The sequence below is a fragment of the Erythranthe guttata genome, chromosome 11, assembly GCF_056151865.1.
Source record: "Erythranthe guttata isolate IM_541 chromosome 11, IM_541, whole genome shotgun sequence".
NCBI lineage: Eukaryota > Viridiplantae > Streptophyta > Magnoliopsida > Lamiales > Phrymaceae > Erythranthe > Erythranthe guttata.
Window position 1 is genome coordinate 4,030,055 of NC_142543.1, and position 16,386 is coordinate 4,046,440.

The 16,386-nt window shown below is 34.3% G+C and overlaps 3 protein-coding genes across 3 annotated transcripts; 2 read left to right on the forward strand and 1 right to left on the reverse strand.

Annotated features, from left to right (window-relative positions):
• Nucleotides 1–9: 9 nt before the first annotated feature.
• Nucleotides 10–3,900, reverse strand: LOX6 (PLAT/LH2 domain-containing lipoxygenase family protein). The gene is made up of 8 exons (XM_012995726.2): nt 3,407–3,900; nt 2,598–3,113; nt 2,158–2,490; nt 1,974–2,059; nt 1,755–1,862; nt 1,373–1,674; nt 1,028–1,294; nt 10–953 (listed from the first exon to the last, which is right to left on the reverse strand). Exons 1-8 carry the CDS (start codon nt 3,780–3,782, stop codon nt 194–196), a joined length of 2,748 nt encoding a protein of 915 aa, XP_012851180.2. The 5' UTR covers nt 3,783–3,900; the 3' UTR covers nt 10–193.
• A 2,429-nt stretch (nt 3,901–6,329) lies between these two features.
• Nucleotides 6,330–9,015, forward strand: LOC105955331 (protein FAR1-RELATED SEQUENCE 5-like). The gene is made up of 5 exons (XM_012979047.2): nt 6,330–8,246; nt 8,335–8,409; nt 8,486–8,562; nt 8,662–8,736; nt 8,819–9,015. The coding sequence occupies exons 1-5, from the start codon at nt 6,464–6,466 to the stop codon at nt 8,858–8,860; spliced, it is 2,052 nt and encodes a 683-aa protein (XP_012834501.2). The 5' UTR covers nt 6,330–6,463; the 3' UTR covers nt 8,861–9,015.
• Nucleotides 9,016–15,099: 6,084 nt separating this feature from the next.
• Nucleotides 15,100–16,151, forward strand: LOC105970847 (uncharacterized). The gene is made up of 2 exons (XM_012995671.1): nt 15,100–15,453; nt 15,567–16,151. The coding sequence occupies exons 1-2, from the start codon at nt 15,100–15,102 to the stop codon at nt 16,149–16,151; spliced, it is 939 nt and encodes a 312-aa protein (XP_012851125.1).
• Nucleotides 16,152–16,386: the final 235 nt, after the last annotated feature.

A 16,386-nucleotide genomic window follows, 5' to 3' on the forward strand; every position in this document is an offset into this window, starting at 1 on the left:
CGATACGAATTGAATAATCAAGAAAATCCAACCTCTTGATAACAAAGTGGCTGAATAGCATTCAAGAATCGGAGTATCGAGTTTTTATCTCAATTCTGCTGTAAAATAATAGCCCATACAAAGGCCATAAATCAACATTGAATTCCGAAAGAAAAGAAGAAAAAAAAAAGATATAGGAAAAAAGCGGGCCCGTTCAAATGGAAATGCTGTTGGGAATACCACGCCCCGTCACGCCGGGCGAAGAAGAAGGTAAAAGCAACTCATACGGAGGAACACCAGCCCCGTTTCGATTCTTCAGCTCGACATTTTTATTTCTCTGATGGATAATTCTCTCAATCTCCTCCAACTTAACAGAGAAATCCTCGAACAGTTTTTGAACTTCCGAGTCATTGAAAGCGAGCCTGTGAATATGGTGCAGCTGGTTTATGTACTCCTCGTCAGCCGAATGGGTCGACAGGGTGTCTTGCACAGCCATAACTTTCGTCGCCTGCAGCTTAGTTGGCAGAGAAGTCAAGAAAGTCAACTCAGGGTTCTGCAGAAACTTCTCGTATTCCGAATCTCCCACACGAGGAATCAGTTTACGCATGAGCGTGGGTCGGTTTGGCGGGTAACCGCCGAACGGGTATTGACCGAAGTTTATGGCTGCGTGTTGACCGGAGCCAGTCCATATCATGGTTGTAAGTATCTTCGATAAGTCGTCTTGGGTTTCGAGATTAGGCCACCATGACTCGTTTCTCTTATCGTGGTGGCCCACGTTCTTGATTTCGTCCCACCAGGCTTGGAGCTCAGGGTCGGATGAGATGGAGTTAGGTTCGGAGTAGTAGTGGTCAACGTATGATTCCACGAGCTCTTTAATGGCCGACCATACGAGAAGTGCGTCCGCTGCGTACGGGTAGTCTTCGATCACGAGCTTGACTCCACCTGGCACCGATGGATCTTCAACACCCACACCCCTGCAAAAAAAAAAAAAGATTGCAATATTAAATACTGAAAAAAGTTCTATGTAAAATACCGAGAGAAATGTTACCTTCGAATTAAATCTGCAGGTAGTGATTCCATGTCGAACCGCCACAAGCTCTTATAGGCGGCGGAGCTTACTTCCATGGCGTACTTTCCGGGGCTGAAACATGCCTCGATAATCCCACCCCCGTTTATCAAACTCTGCCTCGCGAGCGCGTTGATTTCCATGGTGTACCGCATGTGGGGGTGTAGTAGTTTATAGACCGGGTGCATCGAGCTTAGCTGCCTATGTGTCGCGATTATATAAGGCTCCATACACGCATGAGTCTTCAGCCTACGAAAAAAAATGAAAAATTAAATTGTACGCCGAAATATTTACATCGAGGCTGGTATTAATTAATATTTATATTACCAGTGGTTGACAAGTTGGTGGACCCCAGCATCGTTCGAGCAGACATGAGCTTTAGCGAGCTTCCATGTCCAGTGAGTAGTGGCGTCGTGGCCGTGTGTGAACACAAACTTGTTCCTCGGAGAAGAATCTGTTGGAGGAAGTGAAAGCTCGATTACGATTGGTCGGAGAATACCGTTTTCGCCGTAGTAGAATACAGTTCTTGATGCATAAGCTTTTCTATCGGGCAATGCGTTCATTTTCTCAATGAAGGGCAGAAGTAAGTCGTGGTAGTCTAGTATAAACAGCTTCTTGTCCTTGATTGCCTGCGGAAAAAAAAAACGTGTAAAACATTAACTACGTTTGTCGATCAATATTTTTATGATGTGATTAATTAATTAATTACCTCTTCGATGTTGATCCCGTTGAGCTCTTTCGCTAATAATTCCCTCGTGATTGCAGACTCTGGTGGACCGTATATCGCAGGATCTAATTTGCTTACAATCGGAAGTTCCTGCAAAAGTATTACAGCAGATTCTCCATCAACAGCTGCTAGATAATAATAATAAAAACAAACAAGATAATTAATCCAACTCGTTTTTCGACGAGATTAAAAAAATCCCACCTTTAGTAGCTCGATGTTCACGGGGTTGACACCGGCCAACATCTGACGAGCGAACTCGTTATCCCTCAGCCATGCGAATCTATCACCTGAAACAAAAGACGAGACGACAAACGAGCACGTTATATATTCTTGCAGCAGAGTTTTACGAAAAAGAAAAAAAAAATATTTAGAGAGCGATGCTTACGCTTAATAATGGCGGGTAGATCGTACTTGAGCAACCTGTCACCAACCGTAAACATCTGTTTCATCGCACTCGTCAGAATCTGGTTCTTTCTGCCGTCTTTACGGTCTTCGTCTATCAACAGAAAACCATCCTTGTACAAATTATCTATGTCCGCGAAATTCGTGAACGGAATATCGGATTTCGACAAAGTCGCGGCGATCAACGGCAACAAGTTGTGCAGCACGGCTTTCAAACGTCCGGCCGAAAACGTGTTCTGCTTAACCTCCTCGAACGTTTCATCTCGGGGAACATAAACCGGGTGCGGCTTCTCGATTCTTGTCTCCGTGTTGGGATCTTCGAGTTCAATTTTTTTTCAGACAGGCATTTTCGTTATTAGGACATCGAAAGTACGTATTCGACAGGATATTGATTAAACATGCAACGGAGTATTTATTTATTACCTGTTCTAGTAGGAGGTCTACCGGTACGAATTCTCCTAGGGTAAGGCCTCTTGTCGGTTCCCAACACCGGTCGGACTAGGCCTTCGTTTTTATCGGGATTGCCTAAATCATTGTACAGGTCGTAGTCGTAGATTCTCTCGTGCAGCTTCCTAGATTCTTTCCCGTCCCCACGGAGGCGCGACAGGTCATCGCGACGCAGACTCTGGATCCCCGGTGGGGTTTGAGAAGGAAGAGATGCCTGATTCTTGAACACGATTCTCGACTGAGGGTTATCTTTGATCGAATGTATCCAAGTGTCTGCCCAAAAGAATATGGGGCCATTGCTGAAACCATGTACAACAATCTCCATCAAGAAGAACTCCTTGTCGTGGAAATTGGTGACGAGGATCGCGCCCGGCTGCCCGAAATCTTGCGGGACCGCCACGTCAGCGCCGTACTGGACGACGTTGGGGCTGCCGGATAGTTTCGGCAACCAACCCCTCACAAAAGACTCTGCAATCTTCCCTGATTTGGTAACTAACAAAACAATAAAATAAAATTAAAACTCATTTAATTTGTGAGATATAGCAATACTACTTTCAAGAATGCACAATCACATAACCGAAACCGAAACCGAAACCGAAACCGAAACCGAAACCGAAACCGAAACCGAAACCGAAACCAAAACCAAAACCGAGTCATGAATATATAAAGGAAAGTCAACTCTATCAACATAAAGGCAAAAAACACCAACAAATTTCACATGATTTTGTGCTGTTACATAATAATAACTTTAAATTGTTGGGGAAAAAAGAAATAATAATTATTACCAGGATCAATAATATCTTGACTGATGAGCTGAATCAAGATTCCTTTGCCGATTCCATTGATGAAAGATTCCCATTGGTCCTCAAACTTTTCGATAAGCTTTTCCTTCATCTTCTTCCTTATTGTGATCACTGCTCTCACATTTAAAGAAGATGAAGAAGATGAAACCACTGATCCATTGTTCTCAATAAATTTCTGATCAGCTGCTATTTCCACTCCAGTCTTGCTATCTCCACTACTGATCAATGCTCTTACCCCACCCCTCACCAGCCTTGGCCGGAAACTGGCTGATTTTCCGGTGTGTAGGCGGTGTTTTCCGGCGCCGGAGATGGGCTCCGGCCGCCGGAGTGAGGTGGGTGTTGGGTGAGATGTGAGCATTTCTGTGGCAGCTGGAATTGCAAAGTCAAAGAAACTGCAAATGGGAGTATTATGTATAGAGAGAGAGAGTATGGGGGCTAGAGAGTACTTTGTTTAAATTATTATTATTGTTATTATTATTATTATTATTATTATTATTATTATTATTATTATTATTATTATTATTATTATTATTATTATAAGGTTAAATTACAACCACACCCCTGAGTTATGGTCAAATTACGAGAAACCCCCTGTTGTTTGGGTAATTACAGTCACCCATCAATTATAAATCTTTTTACATATCCTTGCGGCTTCAAATTTAGTGGAATTTTCTAAATTATATGGAATATTCTCAATTTTGTAACCGTTTTGTCCCATTTGACTCCACATTTTGAAGCAGTATGATCATAAAATGTGCTTTTCACTTTTATATATATATCAGATTGTAGGGCATCAAAAACTGTATTTTTGCACCAAACGAGTACAAATTAGAGCAGAATCTAGATGATTATGTTGAATTTGACACCATAAGGGTGGAGGTGTAAGAAAAAATCATACTTAAGGGAGGTAAATGTAATTATCCAAACAAGAGGGGTTTTTTCGTAAATTAACTGTAACTCAGGGGTGGTTGTAATTTATCTTTATTATAATAATATAAACGCAAAGAGTGTGAATTATTTCACATGTTTAAAATATTGCGAAAATATATTGAAGAAAGTAAACTATTGTTTTTCATTGGATAATGTGTGTGTGTGTGTGTGTTGTGTGTGGCATGTGGAGTCAATTTTGATCGGATATAGACAATAATCATCAATAGAGAGTACGAGATTTAAATGTTTGCCTGAATTGACCGGTTTGAAAAACAAGTGTTTGGACAAAAATTAAAAAGGAGCAAAGTTAATTACACAAGTTAGGATTGGCAAAAGTAATGTTAGGAAAAATTGGGTGTTACCCAACTTTAATTAATTATTTATTAAAAATTTGGTGGGAATTTTCAAGGCTGCTTTTTCTTTTTTTCTTTTTTTTTTTTTTTTTTTTTTTGCAGCCAAATGATGGATGGAGTTTTTCACCGTAAAAATCATGATATTTTACGTCTACAAATCTCAAACGTAAAAATAAATTTCTCAGGAAAATATTAAAACAAAGACCACAGAGATAATTGGAAAATTTGATTTAACTTCTAAATCGAAATGTGAGGAAGATAAAAGTCGACAATAATGACTTGGTCACACTAACATGCTCGTTCCTAGAAATCGATTGTCTAGGCGAATATTAAAAATTCATAAGAATACGACCCTATTATATAATGTACACATGATTTTCCTCTTACAAGCACGACTGGATTTTTTTACTAGGATCGGAGTTGAAAACTTTGGAGATATATAACTAAAATATTGATGAAGTTCGCAAGATAAATATATGTAAAATTTGTTTAAATATAGGAAACATCACATATAGGCCCATATGGCGTTCTTTGAAGTGGTATTTATTGCCTATAAAATGAAGGAGAATTCGATTAGTTCAACAATCAATTTTTGAGAGTTTTATTAATGCACTGTTCTTCTTTAAATTCTGGCAATGTTTTATTATTTGTTCAAATTCGTCGTGGGTTAAATTTTTAGAGCGAATATTCAACAACTAACAGATGTAGCTTGGATGCTACCTGGAGGAGCATGTTGCACGGTAGATAATCCAAAAATACTGTCTTAAGGATATTGCAATTCCAACTCTAAGTCAATTATGGTGTCCTCGACCCTACTCCTGGTTATTATAACCAGGTGATTCTCCTTGCGACACCTGTCCTTTTTATTATTATTAGTTTTTATCTTTTTTAATAATTCAATTTTTTCCTTTCAAACCGTCATTCCTAAACTAGAGTTAGCTTTGACTAGATTAATATTAAAAGAATCCCACTAATTAAGGTAATTAGTTAGATTTTCTCTCTCTTTACACTCACGTTCGGTTCTCACGTTCATCTTTTCTTTCTCAAGAAGTCTGTATTTTTCCTCCATTGAAGCATCAACATCTCCATTTGAAGAACTTCATTACAGGTTTGCATGAATGTGATATATATATATATATATATATATATATATATATATATATATATATATATATATATATATATATATATATATTTGAAGCTTGTAAAAATAACTATCTATGAATTGTCTTGATAAATAGCAGAATTGTATCTCGATTGTAATATAATGTGATCACTACACTGTGTTTGAAGTTTTGTAATTTGTTTTTTTTTTGTTTTATTACATTCATTATTTATAGATATGGATGAAAATTGCTATTCAGAAAAGTCTCCCGTACAATTGTCAGAATCACAACAAACAGAGGTATGTAACGAGTCCTTGGTAGAAGAATTCGAACGTAGATTAACAGTTGGTCAGAAAATAGCAAGCCTTGAAGATGCATATCTATTATACTGTGAATATGGACGTATCAAAGGTTTTAGTGCGAGAAAAGGAAAACAAGCATATTTTCATGATAACAGTAGAGAACTTTATATGAAGGAGTTTGAGTGTTCTTGTAAAGGAACCAAGGATGAAAAAAGCAGTGTTAAAAATAGACAGTCAATCTACTTGAAGATAGAAACAAGATTTGGTTGTACAGCAAGACTTAGAATTGGGCGGAAAAAGAATGAGGAGTGGGTAGTGACTATTTTTAATATTGAGCATAATCACGATATGGTGACACCCGACCAAAGTTATATGTTAAGATCAGCCCGTAGTATTTCATATGCAAAAGGAAATACATTAAAAGCATTGGTAGATGCTGGATTTTCGATAGCTAATGCATATTCGTACATGGAAAAAGAATCACATGGAAGAGAAAATGTGGGTTTTCTTAAAAAAGATGCATATGATTACTTTAATCGTTTAACAAAAGACTATAGACAAGTTGAAGATGGTGATGCTGCTGAATTGATTCGTTATTTTAAGAATAAATCGAATGATGATGCATTATTTTATTGGGATTTTCAAATTGATGAAGATAGTAGGATGTGCAACTTTTTTTATCGAGATGGTCGATGTCGAATTGATTATGAGGCTTTCGGTGATGTTCTTTCAATTGATACAACTTATAAAACTAATAAATATAATTTGGTTTGCGCACCTTTCACAGGTATTAATCATCATACGAATAATATGATGTTTGGTATGGCTTTTATGTCTCGTGAAACAGAATCTTCTTTTCAATGGTTGTTTAGTACATTCCTTGAGTCTATGGGTGGTAAACAACCTGAAACTATTTTCACAGATCAATGCCAAGCAATGATTAATGCAATTGAGACTGTATTTCCAGATTCACACCATCGGTTGTGTCAATGGCATATCTATCAGAATGCTCCGTCGCATTTTGGGAGTTTGAATAACAATTCCGAGTTCAAGAATATGTTTCATAGGTGTATGGAATTTTGTGAATCGGAAGAAGAGTTTGACGATATATGGACTAAAATGATTGCTGGTTTTAATCTTTATGATCATTCGTGGTTAAATAATATGTATAAGTTGAGAAGTAAATGGTCTACTGCTTTTAGTAAACACAGATTCAGCGCAGGGCTTAAAGCTACATCGAGAAGCGAGGGCACAAACTCTACTTTGAAAATGGGTGGTAAAAGAACACATACTTTGTACGATTGTGTTGTTAGATTTGAAAATGTTCAAAATACATGGCGTCAAGATGAAAAGGAAAATGACTTTAGAAATCGTCATGGGGCGCCTACTCTTGCTGTAAAATCTAACTGTTTGTTAAAAGAAGCTGCTGCAGTTTACACTCACACAATATACTATATGTTCCAGTCAGAACTAATTAATTCTTTGGGCATTTATTTTGATGGAGATCCTATACAAAGTGATACTTTAATTAAGTTTAAAGTAAGTTCGCAAGGTAATTCAAATTGTGTTCAAGAAGTTGAATTTGATTCGAGGTCACATGGAATAAATTGTACATGTCGGCTATTTGAGTCTCTTGGTATATTATGCAAGCATGCTTTATTAGTTTTCAAACAAATGAATGTGCACACAATACCTATCAGGTACATAAAAGTTAGATGGACAAAAAATATAAGAGACAGAGTGCATTTCAGTGAAGAAAATTCTCGTGTAGATAATAATGAATCTGAAACAGTCTATGTGAATCATGCAATGAGGTTGTGCTATGATCTGATGATGCGAAGTAAAGTTCATCAAGAAGCGAGAAATTTAGTGAGAACGGGGCTTGAAGGTGTTTTTTCGGATCTAAATGATTTACTCGATAGGCTGAGTTTGGATAAGTCGGTTATTGATGATACTGTTTTACAGTGTTCAAATGTTAGGGAATTTGATATGGTGAAAGCAAATAATGTTATAAATGATGAGCATGTGCGTAATCCTCTTTATGTAAAGTCAAGAGGAGTGAATAATGTTCGTTTGCCGAGTCATTGGGATTCAAAAAGTAAGAAAGGAAAAGGAAAACTTGAATCTACAAGTAAGTTTTCATGATAGATTCACAAATAAATTATACTCTGGTTTGCAACTAAAAATATCTAATTTTGTTTTAATTTTCAATTTTGCAGGGACAGTAACAAAAGGAAAACATAAAAAGGTGCAGCCTTCCCAACTAACAGTAAATATACCTCTACCAGAAAAAGGTATAAATGTTCTTCCATCTCAACTAGTAATTACTAATTTGTAATTGGTAATATGCTAATGTTTATAATTTTTAAGATATATCAAATGGCCTTTCTTCTGGAGGATATCATGCAGATTGCTTTTATCACATGACAAATCCGACAATTCACGTGGTGAGTTATTAATTTATTCCTCAATATATATATATATATATATATATATATATATATATATATATATGACTTCTTATGCTATATGTTATGAATATGCAGGGACAAGGCTCAGATTTTTGTTTGAGTCAACCTTCTCCGAGTATGTTCAAATATTTCGGTTCTAATTTATCACAGGTATTTATTGTAAAATTATGCTACTCTGATAATATTAATTGAAATTTTCACGGTTTTTATTGGTTGTGTTCAATTTTGGCAGGAATCTGCTACTAGTATGGAGAAGCCACCTAATCATTCCTAGGAAATCTAGGATATTTTCGTATACTACATTTTAATTAATATAGATTAGTTGAATTTCAGTTTGAAAATTTTCAAATGTGCCATTTTACTGGTTTGTACTTTGTAGTGGAAATACATCAATTTTTGACTTCAACAGCTTAATGAATTTAGAAGTTCTCTTTATTAGCTCTAATAGAGAAACAACTTTCTTCCTGTTTTTTCAATTAAAAATATGTGTGAACCAGTGGAGTCAAACATACATTTTTTCTCCAAACCAAATACTTAGTTTCAATGCACAAATTCCTTTCATGTTTGTGATATACGGATGAAAATATGTTACACATTCTCCATACATAAAGAAGTACAATTTTTTTCAATATAAATGATCAAAACTGAACATACACCTGCAAAGATAATTATACTTATACTTTACTTGTGATAATCTGTTGTACTACGAGAAAATAGAACAAAGTATTGTCGGAACACTTTTTGATAGTTTACACATTGCGATAAAAGTTTTCAGTTTGAAGTCGAACAAAGTAGAAATCAGTTTTCAGTTTGAAGTCGAACAAAGTAGAAAGCTTTGTACAGAGGTTGAACAACTGAGAGTCATCCGGCACAGGACTTTCGTCAAAATCTCCAATTGCTAAAACAGTCTCAAGTTGAGCATCAACTTCGTCGTAAAATAGGAATACAGAGTCATCCTCTACATCCTTACAAATCATCCAAGTGGATTTTAAGATTCACTTCCAAACCAAATGGTCTCTTCAATTGCAAAACACCAATAAAAACACTAATTCCAACAAAATGGATATCGAAGCCGAAAAACAGCATTGAAAGTTTTTCATTATACCACAATCCGTAAACATTTTTCTGAAATTGACAGAGTAAACGAAAATTCATAAACTAAAATTCAATAATTATATGCTATCGAGGTCCCCAAATCTAATTCTAACAAAAAAAAAATCAATTGTACTTGTGATGAAATTCGTCCTTCCTCTAAAAACAATGATGAAATTCTTCCTCTCGAACATATTTAATTGCTCATGTGCACATTTAATTGCGTCTCTTCTAAAAAAGCAGAAAAAAGCAGGTCTCGTATATTAAAAAAATGGTGAAGAACGGTGATGTAGTGGAGAGAGAGTCCTAATATTTAACTATGGTTTAGGAATGACGGTTTGAAAGGAAAATATTTAATTATTAAAAAAAGTAAAAACTAATAATAATAAAAAGGACAGGCGTCGCAAGGAGAATCACCTGGTTATAATAACCAGGAGTAGGGTCGAGGACACCGTCAATTATCACGTGTTTTAGCTTAATTACTTACTAATTTCATATTAATAATAGGGCAAATGGCAAAAAAGCCCATCACATGGGACTTAAATGCATTTTGGTCCACAAAAAAAAACAGTCTGTCAATTAAGCCCATCCTCATGTCTTTAGTCTAAAATACCCTCAATAATATAATTCTTATCAATTCCACCCATTATGATCTAACTTCCTTAATATTACACATTGACCCCGGATTTAAACAAATATATCACATTAACCCCCAAAACTTTTTTTTTTCAGAAAATAATTTTTTTTTCTGAAATGTCCAGATTCCGGCGTTGACTTTTTTTTTTTTTTTTTTTTTTTCGAAAACTTTTTTTTTTCCTAAAATTTTTTCCGGTCGGTCAACCACTGTTGACCGCCGGTCTCCGGCGTTGACTTTTTTTTTTTTTTTTTTTTGAATTTTTTTTTTCTTAGAAGAAAAAAATATTTTAATTAATATTACTGTTTTAGCTACTAAATTATTGTCTCAGACAGTAATATTACTGTTTGGGACAGTAATATTATGAATATTATTTTTTCCGAACAGTAATATTATGAATATTATTTTTCCGAACAGTAATATTATTAATATTATTGTCTAAGACAGTTAAATTACTGTTGAAGACAGTAATTTAGCATCTAAGGCAGTACTATTAATTAAAATATTTTTTTTAAGAAAAAATATGAAAAAAGCCAATTAACAGTTAAATTACTGTCTCCGATAGTTAAATAACTGCTGGAGACAGTAATTTAGCAAACGAATACATTAATATTAATTAAAAATATTTTTTTTAAGAATAAAAAAGTCAATTAACAGTTAAATCACTGTCTCCAACAGTTAAATAACTGCTGGAGACAGTAATTTAGCAACGAATACAATAAATATTAATTAAAATATTTTTGAAGAAAAAAAAAGCCAATTAACAGCTAAATTACTGTCTCCGGCAGTTAAATAACTGCAGGAGACAGTAATTTAGCAGCCAAGACAGTAATATTAATTAAAAAAAAAATTAAGAAAAAACAAAATTATAAAAAAAAAAAAAGTCAACGCACCGGTCTCCGGCGGTCAACGCCGGAATCTGGCCGGAAAAAAAACATTTTAGAAAAAAAAAAAAAATTCTGAAAAAAAAAATTTTGGGGGGTTAATGTAATATATTTGTTTAAATCCGGGGTCAATGTGTAATATTAAGGAAGTTAGAACATAATTGGTGGAATTGATAAGAAATAGGGTTAAAATTGGGGTCAATTGAAATTAGGGTTAAAATTGGTTAATTGATGAAATTGGGCTAAATTGGGGTGTAAATCATGAAATTGGAGTTGAATTGAGTTTCAATTAATTGGGGGTAATTTTGGTATATATAAAGGGATTTTCCTTATTTGCAAATAAGTTTGAATGGGGTGGATTTATTTGAAAGACAAAAAAGTTGGATGTCCCTCTTTTAATTAAGTGCCCTTGTCATGGGCCTATTTGCTATTACCCCTTAATAATATTCCCCGTTCGTAATCCGTTACAGATTATTACACCATAAGATTTTAATAATCATACACTCACCTACTTGTCTTGTTGACCAACCACCAACCCTAATTTTTTGGCTTAATTCCCTTTCACACCCTTAAAATGTAATATTTTTACAATTTGCTCCCTTAAAAAACAAATCAATAGTATTTTGCACCATCTAAAGATTTTTTTTTTCTATAACAAGGAACCCCGTAACAAATCATGTAGGTGCAACATTCACGAAACGTTCTAAATTGGTTGAAAGAAGTCAATTTAGATAATTTAATTTACCCCACTTCAATAGTTGTAAATGTTATAATTATTTTTCTGGGCGCAAAGTATTATAATATATGGGGCTCTTTGATAAACCCCTCAATACTATTTTTAATAGAGAAAGACCCAAATTATTTTACATCATTTGAGAAACATCTACTTCAAATTTCAGTTACCCATTTTTCCATTTATGTCCCTCGACCTTACACATCCCCATGGGCATGACCCATCAACTCACTATCCCCATGACCCGGCCGTGTCTTTCTCTTTTTTTTTTCTTTTTTTTTTTTTATTATTATTATTATTATTATTATTATTATTATTATTATTATTATTATTATTATTATTATTATTATTATTATTATTATTATTATTATTATTATTATTATTATTATTATTATTATTATTATTATTATTATTATTATTATTATTATTATTAATTTATTATTTAATTTTTTTTAAATTTTTTTTTTCGTTTTTAACTTTTTTCCTCTATCAGCAGTGTTAATTGACTATGAAGCATATTAAATCGACTATGATGAACTATAGTCGATTAAAGAACCGGCTACTAAAAATAACAAATCACAACTAAAAAAATGCAAACTCAACTATATTTACAAAAACAAACAATATACAAACATTATAATTGATTTATACAATTAGAATCAATAAACAAAGGGCAAATGGCAAAAAGGCCCATCACATGGGACTTAAATGCATTTTGGTCCACAAAAAAAATAGTCTCTCAATTAAGCCCATCCCCATGTCTTTAGTCTAAAATACCCTCAATAATATAATTCTTATCAATTCCACCCATTATGGTCTAACTTTCTTAATATTACACATTGACCCCGAATTTAAACAAATATATCACATTAACCCCCAAAACTTTTTTTTTTCAGAAAATAATTTTTTTTCTCAAATGTTTTTTTTCCGGCCAGATTCCGGGGTTGACTTTTTTTTTTTTTTTTTTTTTGAAATTTTTTTTTCCTGAAATTTTTTTCCGGCCGGTCAACCACCGTTGACCGCCGGTCTCCAGCGTTGACTTTTGTTTGTTTTTTTTTTAATTGTCTTTCTTAGAAAAAAATATTTTAATTAATATTACTGTCTTGGCTACTAAATTACTGTCCCAGACAGTAATATTACTGTTTGGGACAGTAATATTATGAATATTATTTTTCCGAACAGTAATATTATTAATATTATTGTCTAAGACAGTTAAATTACTGTTGGAGACAGTAATTTAACATCCAATGCAGTAATATTAATTAAAATAATTTTTTTAAGGAAAAAAAATTAAACAAAAAAAAAGTCAATTAACAGTTAATTTACTGTCTTCGACAGTTAAATAACTGCCGGAGACAGTAATTTAGCAATGAATACAGTAATATTAATTAAAAATATTTGTTTTAAGAATAAAAAAGTCAACTAACAGTTAAATTACTGTCTCCGACAGTTAAATAACTGCTGGAGACAGTAATTTAGCAACGAATACAGTAATATTAATTAAAATATTTTTGAAGAAAAAAAAAATTCAATTAACAGTTAATTTACTGTCTCCGACAGTTAAATAACTGCCGGAGACAGTAATTTAGCAGCCAAGACAGTAATATTAATTAAATATTTTTTTAAGAAAAAAAATTATATAAAAAAAAAGGTCAACGCCGGAGACCCGGCGGTCAACGGCAGTTGACCGGCCGAATAAAAAATTTCAGGAAAAAAAAAATTTCAAAAAAAAAAAAAAAAAAAAGTCAACGGCGGCGACCGGCGGTCTCCGGTGGTGGCGGGTCAAAATTGGGGTCAAAATTGAAATTATGGTTAAAATTGGTTAATTGATGAAATTGGGCTAAATTGTGGTGTAAATCATGAAATTGGAGTTAAATTGGGTTTCAATAAAAAGATTTTCCTTATTTGCAAATAAGTTTGAATGGGTTGTATTTATTTGAAAGACAAAAAAAGTTGGATGTCCCTCTTTTAATTAAGTGCCCTTGTCATGGGCCTATTTGCCAGTAACCCATAAACAAAAAATCAAAAACAAAAAAAATTAAAAATTGGAGTCTGTTGTAAATAATATGTGTGTGGGGTTTCCTAACATGACCACCCAACTCCCAACTCCCCACTAGATCATTACCCTACCACATGTCTTTCCATTTGTGTTAGTAGTAGAGTAACTTCCTTTGTAACTTCTCTTGTAACTCCCGCTGGTTTTTTCACCTATATAATGGAAATCTACCTCCGCCAATATTACACCCTTATTAATCTCTCTACGGATTTTTGTCTTTGTATTCTCTCTTTCTATATTATATTATTGTTGTCATACTTTATTTTCCACAAAATCATCAAACCGAAGAGCAATACCATTAGGGCGATTTACAACACATTACCAGCACGATTTGCTCGCGGTGATCGTGGAAGAACAATTGTTCGTGGGGCTAGAATACTTGGAGAAATTGTGAGCGTGGTTCGTTTGTAAAACGGTGATCTACTTTCGTAGAACGTATAATCTTCTCTGTAATATTTTTTCAAGTAAGCCTTAACCCCTTGAAATTCTTTATTATATGAACAGCATCCTAGATAAATTTGAAATATCATGAAATATATGAAGAATATGAGATCTCGTCATTATTTATCATATTAATATCATTACTACGTGTACTATGCATATCCTGAAATATGCCATGTTTTTCAATATATATAATACTTTAATATTTCATGTAATGATTGTATGTGGACATACAATACGAAAAACTTGAATATATGTCAATATGCATGATTATTTATTTGTGATTACTGTAAGATATTGATATATGGCCAAAAATATTGATTATCTTTTTAGAATTGTCAGTATATTATAATGTCTTGCTCACTATCCTCATGATTTCGAAAATTTGTCTTACCTGATGCAATAAGCACTATGAATATTTTGCGTACATGTTTGGACATTTAATGTTATTTGACCAGTGAATAAAATCATCCATGTAAATATTCTGTGTGCATGAAAACAATCGATTTGCCTAATAATCATGAATTGTTTGAAATATTTTTGAAATAGATATGAATTCTATGCGAATCATATATGCTATATGTAGTTGTATCACGTCATATGCAAATTTCATGACATAAAAGTAATACACAATAATTTGATTCGCATGTATACTTTGTCTATGTATGATAGGATGGAACATTTGAGCAAACTTGATTTCACCCCTTTGAATGTATCTGGTGAGAACTACGTGAGTTGGACAATGGATGTTAAGATCCATCTCACTAGTAAGAAACTGAGGATGGCTATTGTTAAAGAAAATCTGATTAACGAAGCCCAGAAGGCTGAAGCTATGATTCTGATTAGGAGGCACTTAGATGAGGTCCTCCGTTTGGACTACTCATCGATTGAGGATCCCCAAATACTATGGGATGCCCTGGCTAGTCGATTTGATCACCAAAAGACAATCCTCTTGCCTGAAGCAAGAAACAAATGGATTCACTTACGGTTTATGGACTTCAAAATCGTTAACGAGTATAACTCTGAAGTATGTCACATCAAATCCACCCGGAGTTTTGTGGAGAGAAACTAACTGATGCTGAGATTCTGGAAAAGACGTACTCTACATTCCCTGCCTCACATATGATACTGTCTCAACAGTACAGGGCCAAGAACTATACTCAGTTTTCAGAGTTGGTCACAGTTCTGCTCCTCGCCGAGAAGAACCTTGATCTTCTTTTGAAGAACAACCAGGCTCGAACAAGTTGTACTAAACCTTTGCCAGAAGCAAATTTGGTCAATCGAAATCCTCAACCTTTGCCAGAAGCAAATTTGGTCAACAGGAACAATCGTGGTGGAGGCAGAGGCCGTGGGTTCAATCGTCGAGTGAGGGGACGGGGTAATAGGGGCGGACATGTTCCTTATAATAGGCCACCTAATGGTCCCTCACAGTATGGGCAAAGGGGGAATATGCCAAGAGGAGGTAACAATGCTCGACCTAGAGGTGCGCAGCAGAATAGAGCCCCGAATCAGAATCAAAATCAGAATAGAGATACATGTCATAGGTGTGGTGGAACTGGGCATTGGTCACGCACCTGTCGTGCGAGGAACATTATGGATTGTGGTGTAAATAACAATGCACCACCGGAGACCAACTTGGTTGAGATAGATGTTCTCAATGAGGAGCCCATTACTCGACTCCCAAATCTGGGCACATCTAACCCAATAACCCAGTTTGGAATATGATTAGAGTGTGATTTTATGAGCTTAAACATTATGTTCTTTTATGTTTCTAGTTTATCCGTTTTAAGTTATGTTGTTTATTTGACCATGCTTATGAACCAATTTCGTATTTGGATTATGTTTTTGTTTTATTTTCTGGACTATATTTTATGTGGTTATGTTTTAATTCAGTTTATATGGTACTTGATAGAGTTATCTTGTTTGGATTTTATTATAGTATTTTCAATTGCGGAATATA

What these genes read in the sequence shown, in the direction of transcription:
- LOX6 (XM_012995726.2), bottom strand. Translation starts at nt 3,782, where the DNA reads ATGCTCACATCTCACCCAACACCCACCTCACTCCGGCGGCCGGAGCCC. An exon ending in TGAACATCGAGCTACTAAAG is followed by an intron (nt 1,863 to 1,973) that starts GTGGGATTTTTT and finishes ATACTTTTGCAG; the next exon opens with GAACTTCCGATTGTAAGCAA. An exon ending in CCTGCAGATTTAATTCGAAG is followed by an intron (nt 954 to 1,027) that starts GTAACATTTCTC and finishes TTTTTTTTGCAG; the next exon opens with GGGTGTGGGTGTTGAAGATC.
- LOC105955331 (XM_012979047.2), top strand. Translation starts at nt 6,464, where the DNA reads ATGGTGACACCCGACCAAAGTTATATGTTAAGATCAGCCCGTAGTATT. An exon ending in AGGAAAACTTGAATCTACAA is followed by an intron (nt 8,247 to 8,334) that starts GTAAGTTTTCAT and finishes TCAATTTTGCAG; the next exon opens with GGACAGTAACAAAAGGAAAA. An exon ending in TATACCTCTACCAGAAAAAG is followed by an intron (nt 8,410 to 8,485) that starts GTATAAATGTTC and finishes ATAATTTTTAAG; the next exon opens with ATATATCAAATGGCCTTTCT.
- LOC105970847 (XM_012995671.1), top strand. Translation starts at nt 15,100, where the DNA reads ATGGAACATTTGAGCAAACTTGATTTCACCCCTTTGAATGTATCTGGT. An exon ending in TTAACGAGTATAACTCTGAA is followed by an intron (nt 15,454 to 15,566) that starts GTATGTCACATC and finishes CTGTCTCAACAG; the next exon opens with TACAGGGCCAAGAACTATAC.